The sequence below is a fragment of the Lactuca saligna genome, chromosome 9 (assembly GCF_052625555.1).
Source record: "Lactuca saligna cultivar CGN05327 chromosome 9, ASM5262555v1, whole genome shotgun sequence".
Classification (NCBI taxonomy): Eukaryota; Viridiplantae; Streptophyta; class Magnoliopsida; order Asterales; family Asteraceae; genus Lactuca; species Lactuca saligna.
In genome coordinates this window covers 14,613,278-14,619,404 of record NC_136425.1, presented here as the reverse complement: position 1 = coordinate 14,619,404, position 6,127 = coordinate 14,613,278, and the positions used below count along the sequence as shown (strand labels likewise).

The following is a 6,127-nucleotide window of genomic DNA, read 5'->3' as shown; positions in this document are numbered from 1 at the left end:
AATTAAGGGTGCGTTTAGTTGCGGAAAAATGAGCCGTTTTCCGGAAAAAAATTCCAAGAAAAATGAGAATTTTGAAAACTGATAATTATTGTTTTCCACATTTTTCTAATTCTAAAATTTTTCTATAAACACACACCCACTCTACCCCATCCACCTCTACCTACCCCCACCTTAACACCCTACACCCACCCACCCACACATATACATACCCACCCCCACACACACCCATGCACACACACATACACATACATACCCACCCACACACACCCACACACAAACACACACACACACATATACCCACCCACACATACACCCACACACACACACATATACACATACACACCCACCCACAAACACACACACACACACAAACACACTCACACACATACCCATGCACACCCCCACAAACATACACTCACACCTACCCCCACCCTCACAAACACATACACCCACACACACACAAACCTACACCTACCCCCACCCTCACAAACACATACACCCACACACACACAAACCTATACCTACCCCCACAAACACACACGTACAAACACACACTCGCACCCCCACCCACGCAACACCATCACGACAATCACCGACCTACCATCACCACCACTAACCCATCACTAGCACCACCACCACCGTTGCCGTCGTCATCACCATCGCATGTCATCACCACCACCGCCACCGACCCGTTACCATCATCGCCCCCACCCACATCCACACCCTACCACCGCTACCGTTTTCTAAAAATGAAAATCGATAGAAAAATACACATCTAAACACGTTTTCTAATTTTCTAAAACTGAAAATGAAAAATTAATAAGTTTAACTAAACACGTTTTCTAAATTTTTCAATGAAAAATGAAAACGAAAAACGAAAATCGAAAAGGGAAAACAAAAAACGGAAAATGAAAATTGTTTTTCCGTAACTAAACGCAACCTAAGAGTTCCTACTCATAAATTTTCAATTAAGATGCGACGAAACAGCTCCAAGTTTGAATCTATACATCATATAAGAAAAATATTTTGGAATATTACATAGGACGTGTTTGATAAAATTAAATGGTTGTTGGTAGCAAAAAAGATGTAGTTTTTATTTGTTATATAATTATCTGATAAAAATAATCGAAAGTTTTTTTAAATATATAAAATTACATAAAAAAGAATAATTTGAAATTAGTTTTTTCTTAAATGATACATAAAGTTTGTTGTCTTTTTTTTTTTTTTTTTTTTTTTTTTTTTTTTTTTTTTTTTTTTTTTAATAACTAAAACTAAACATTCATCTTCCAAACAATTTTTTTTTTTTTTTTTTTGTTAAAAAGCAAAAAGCTCCAAAAGTTAAAGACACTATGGCCCATATTATTCACGTCGAATGAGAAAATATTAAGAACTTCACTGGAAATGTTTTTTTAATAATCCAGTTATTCACGATGCTTTGATATTTGCTAGTTTATATTTTTTCATAATGTGAAAAATATTGTTCCATTTATAATTTAATATGCTGCAATCAGTAAAAATTACAAGTCTTAACATATAAAGAAAAAGTGTTTGGTGTCCCATGGTTGATTATGTGTTTGTGATAACTGATAATTGAGGAAAGGCGACATGGAATTCAATTGCTGGGAGACGCTCGGAGGAGTAGGAGGCGGAGATGGCAATTTGTGGTGTTCACAAACTCAGTGCGATATGAGAGAGAGACAACTGTTAGAGAGAGAGGGAGGGAAGGAAGGAGATACGTAATTTTCGAGTTTTACATCGTTCACACAACGCAATGTTGAGGAATTTCAAATCATGGGCACGGTTGCAAGGAAACCGAACCGAAGCCCTACGTCCCTCCCGCTTTTCCGTGTTCTTCTGTTCGCTCTCGTTCTCACCGGCATCTTCCTCTTTGAGGTATCTTCCTAAATCTTTCTTTACATTTCTGCCAAAAATTTTTTTTTTTAAGTTGTTGATTGTGGCATTTCGTCGAACAGGTGGACAACTTGGCAACGCAGACGAAAACCATTATCGGTTACAACTTAGAACCAACGCCTTGGCATGAATTCCCTGCCAAACAATTCAACAACGAAACAAAAATCGCTCGAGCTTCCAGAATCATACAGTGCTCTTTCTTTTCCTGTGGAATTAAGTCTCACACCAACCAAATCCCATTCACTCGCAAAATCGAAAAATGCCCTCGTTTTTTCAGATGGATACACCACGATCTGGAGCCATGGTCGGAAACCCGTATTTCACACGCCCTGTTAATGGAAGTCAAAAAGTTCGCTTCTTTCCGCGTCGTCATCATCAATGGAAGACTGTACGTGGATTATTATTACGATTGTGTCCAGAGTCGCGCCATGTTTACCATATGGGGATTTTTGCAGCTCCTTAAAAGATTCCCAGGTAGAGTCCCAGATGTGGACATGATGTTCGATTGCATGGACAAACCCTTAATCGAAAGAAACTCATCGAATACCCCTCTTCCTATTTTCCGTTATTGCACCACCCCTAACCACTACGACATCCCGTTTCCCGACTGGTCTTTTTGGGGCTGGTAAAACTCTTGAATCTTTTCATCACTCTTGACAAATCGATCTGTATAGACTTGATAATATGTGAATTCAACCAGGCCAGAAATCAACATAGGACCATGGGAAGAAGAGTTTCAAAGCATTAAAGAAGGTTCGCAGAAACAAAGCTGGAAGAACAAGTATCCGTATGCATATTGGAGAGGAAACCCAGATGTTGTTTCTCCGATCAGAGAAGCATTGTTGCAGTGTAACGACACTGAACAATGGGGAGCAGAAATCATGCGTCAGGTACCTAAATGATTTCTGATTTTTTATTTCTTTTACTCATTTTTTGGTGTTGTGTTGTAGAATTGGACCCGAGAAGTAATGGATGGGTTTAAGCAGTCGAAACTATCGAACCAATGCAATCATCGGTATAAAATATATGCTGAGGGTTATGCTTGGTCTGTAAGCTTGAAATACATTTTGGCATGTGGTTGTGTTCCTCTTATAATCAACCCAAAGTATGATGATTTCTTCAGCCGAGGCCTTTTCCCAAAAAGAAACTACTTACCCATCTCTCCAGGCAACATATGTCCATCCATTAAAACAGCGGTTGAATGGGGAAATGAAAATCCGATCAAGGTAAAGTTTCCCATTATATTTATTGCCACTATTTCTCTATCTTCTTTGATAGATTTACATTTAATTTTGTTTTGGGGTGATTGACAGGCAGATGAGATAGGGAAATCGGTGCAAGATTTTATGGAGAGATTGAATATTGATAGGATTTACGATTACATGTTTCATTTGATAGTGGAATACGCAAAGCTGTTGAATTTTAAACCAGTTAGGCCTTCGACTTCACACGAAGAGTGTGTGGACTCTTTGTATTGTTTTGCGGATCAAAAGCAAACGGGTTTTTTAGCAAGATCAGCGACCATGCCTTCAGACGCACCTCCTTGTATGCTCCCTCAACAGGCAAACAGACAGATTGATAAAATGATAGCTCAGAAAGCTAACATTATAAATTCTACCCAACTTTTGATGTAAATGTTATCTTTGTACAGTTGTAAATTGTGATTTCAGGTTTCTTGTTTGTGGTTTCTTTCAACTCAGTTTTTTGACTTATGTAAAGCCATTTTTTCTATCAAGCACCTGAATCCTTAATTGAATAGTAAACCTCTTCTAAAAAGTTTAAAGTTTCAAATGGAAACCAACAAACATGCCATAAGACACATTTATGACATGATCATGAATGAGAAAAAAGAATAGTTTTAACAACTGAAAAATCATTGTTTAGAAGGCCTATCAAAAAGATTACATCAACACAAAAAACTTCAACGTTTATATGTTTATTTCATTTGGGAGATGCATAAGCAATAAGCAAAAGCCAATCCTACAATATAGATCAGCATGATGTTGAGAGATGTAATCTCCTCAAAACAAAAATGTACTTTGGAATCATTCAGTAATAAATAAATAAAAAAAAGGTCTAAATGGATAAAGACACTTACAACAAACAAAAACAAAAGGCTCTAAGAAGCATCTGAATCAACAAAATTCTGCTCATAAACTTCATACTCATAATCCTTGTCAAGATCCTGCATTGTCCTCCCATAAATGAAGTGTTTTGTTCCCATTGTTGTAAATGGCATTAATCCAAATGCCCTTGCTGTTTTTATCTCTCTAGCTATCTTCCTCTGTGCTTTTGCACTGATTTTTGTCTACATCATAACAAAAAACATTTAAAAAGAAACTAAAATACCAACTTCAGAATGCAATAAAACAACAGAAAACTTTTATTTATAGTTTTATACCTTGCTTCTCTTGATAATAACTCCAGCCTCGGTTATAAAGTTAGCAAGAAACCTCACATTCTGCATCAACCATATGCAAAAAATCATTAAGTGAAATGAAAGTGAATGATTTTTAAGCTGCTTACCCTGAAATCAGCTTTTTGTAGAACTTCTTGTGTTGTTACTTCAAACTCTAATCTTTTTGATGGCTTACGAATACCTGGTTTTGTAAGATCAAGATCCTGCATATGTCTTACACAATTGAGAAAGAGTGATAAAAAAAAGAACAAAATAGTTATTGTTTTATATTTATAATAGTTGATAATACCTTAACATCATAAGTGTTACCAGGCCAAAAAGTGACATCTGATCTGAATTTATAATCATCTTTTTCAATTTCATTCATGTCATATTCAAAGTAAGTAGCAGCTTCTTTCAATTTCCCATCCATACCATCAGTCAAAGATGTGAAACTATCATCTAAACCATCCAAAAACCCTGATCTTCTAGAAGGACCATTCATTCTAGATCTATCTAAAGCCTTTTTTTGCTGATCTAATTTCTGAAAAAAGGAACTTGAAGTCAAACTGCTTCCTGGAAGATCACCAAAAATGCTTCTTTCAAAGTCATCCAATGTCTCTGAAGTGTTTGTATTTGCATAGGGGTCGATAGCTGTGAAAGAATAAACAAATGAGATATGAATCAATGTCATAGACATAGTAGTTATGAATGTATGAATGACAACAAAATAAGAATATATAGTTATGATACCTGAAGCACTACTTGTGGCCAGAGTCCTGGTGATTGAAAAACCATGGCAACTAGGTGAAATGCCAGCTGCAAGAGACCTTAGAACATCCTGAACAAGTTTCATTTCTCCTATGAATACTAACAATAAAAGTTAGTTAAAACTTTAATTTTGCAATAACAGTATAAATGGTGATGAGGATTCCTGTTAGGATGATGCAACATGTATTCTAATTAATTGTAGGTCAGTCTTTGAGTTCTGAAAAATGACAGAATAGTCGTATCATTTCTGGATTGGCTATTTAGCAATTATATTTATATAGTTTCTTATTAAGTACGCATGCTAACTGTTTGTTGAAATGCCAGTGATAATTTCGAATTTTTGGTTGACATCAAATCGCTCCAACCACTGTATATGCGCATGTTTAGCCGATTTATGTAGCAAGTAAACAAAATTAATATATCGTGGAAAGTGCAAAGGCTTAAGGGAGACTGGACATTCGCGAGAGTGTGTAAGCGCCATAAACATAACAAGAAATCAATAATTACTTTCATATAATCCCAGATTGATAAACAGAAATGCAAATCAATAAGTGTAGTGTACGAATCAAATGAAAATCAAGAACCCTAGTTTACTTACCGCTTACGAAGCTATAGCTGTAACTTCTTCCTGGTGCTTCTGTGCAGAACAGTAGATCATCGAGGTGTGAGTGTCGAGTGGTCGTCGGAGTCTCTGGTCGAGCCGTCCAAGGTTGAGGCTCGTCTGGTTGTCTCGTCGATGATGGGAAACGATGGAGAAGAAGGGCAGTGGAAATGCTGGGCTTTTCGGTTCGCTTTTGGGTTTACAGAGAATTCGGTTTTGGGCTTTATGGTCTAGTAAAATTATCTGTCTATATCACTTAATTTGTTATTATAATTGTTACATGATGGTTTGACCGGAGTTTGTTTTTTTGTTTTTTTAAATAAAAATAATTCTTTTTTATGATTTATAATTTTAAATTAATAATAAACATAAAATTTAATTAAAAATAAAAAGCATTTCATTAATTAAAATAAAAATTACATTATACCTAATATTTAAATAAGTAG

The 6,127-nt window shown here is 35.9% G+C and overlaps 2 protein-coding genes across 3 annotated transcripts; one reads left to right on the top strand and one right to left on the bottom strand.

Moving 5' to 3' along the window:
- The first annotated feature begins 1,490 nt into the window (after positions 1-1,490).
- LOC145014856 (uncharacterized) lies at positions 1,491-3,674 on the top strand. Its single transcript, XM_078973290.1, has 5 exons — positions 1,491-1,893; positions 1,974-2,536; positions 2,612-2,801; positions 2,862-3,137; positions 3,225-3,674. Exons 1-5 carry the CDS (start codon positions 1,792-1,794, stop codon positions 3,543-3,545), a joined length of 1,452 nt encoding a protein of 483 aa, XP_078829416.1. The 5' UTR covers positions 1,491-1,791; the 3' UTR covers positions 3,546-3,674.
- Positions 3,675-3,817: 143 nt separating this feature from the next.
- On the bottom strand, positions 3,818-5,897 carry LOC145014857 (Ribosomal protein S18). 2 transcript variants are annotated; one of them, XM_078973291.1, is made up of 6 exons: positions 5,679-5,897; positions 5,063-5,179; positions 4,620-4,963; positions 4,438-4,533; positions 4,313-4,372; positions 3,818-4,219 (listed from the first exon to the last, which is right to left on the bottom strand). In XM_078973291.1, exons 2-6 carry the CDS (start codon positions 5,163-5,165, stop codon positions 4,031-4,033), a joined length of 792 nt encoding a protein of 263 aa, XP_078829417.1. In that variant the 5' UTR covers positions 5,166-5,179; positions 5,679-5,897; the 3' UTR covers positions 3,818-4,030. The 2 variants fall into 2 exon arrangements, with proteins under 2 accessions (XP_078829417.1, XP_078829418.1); XM_078973292.1 differs by having other exon boundaries at positions 5,063-5,170.
- Positions 5,898-6,127: the final 230 nt, after the last annotated feature.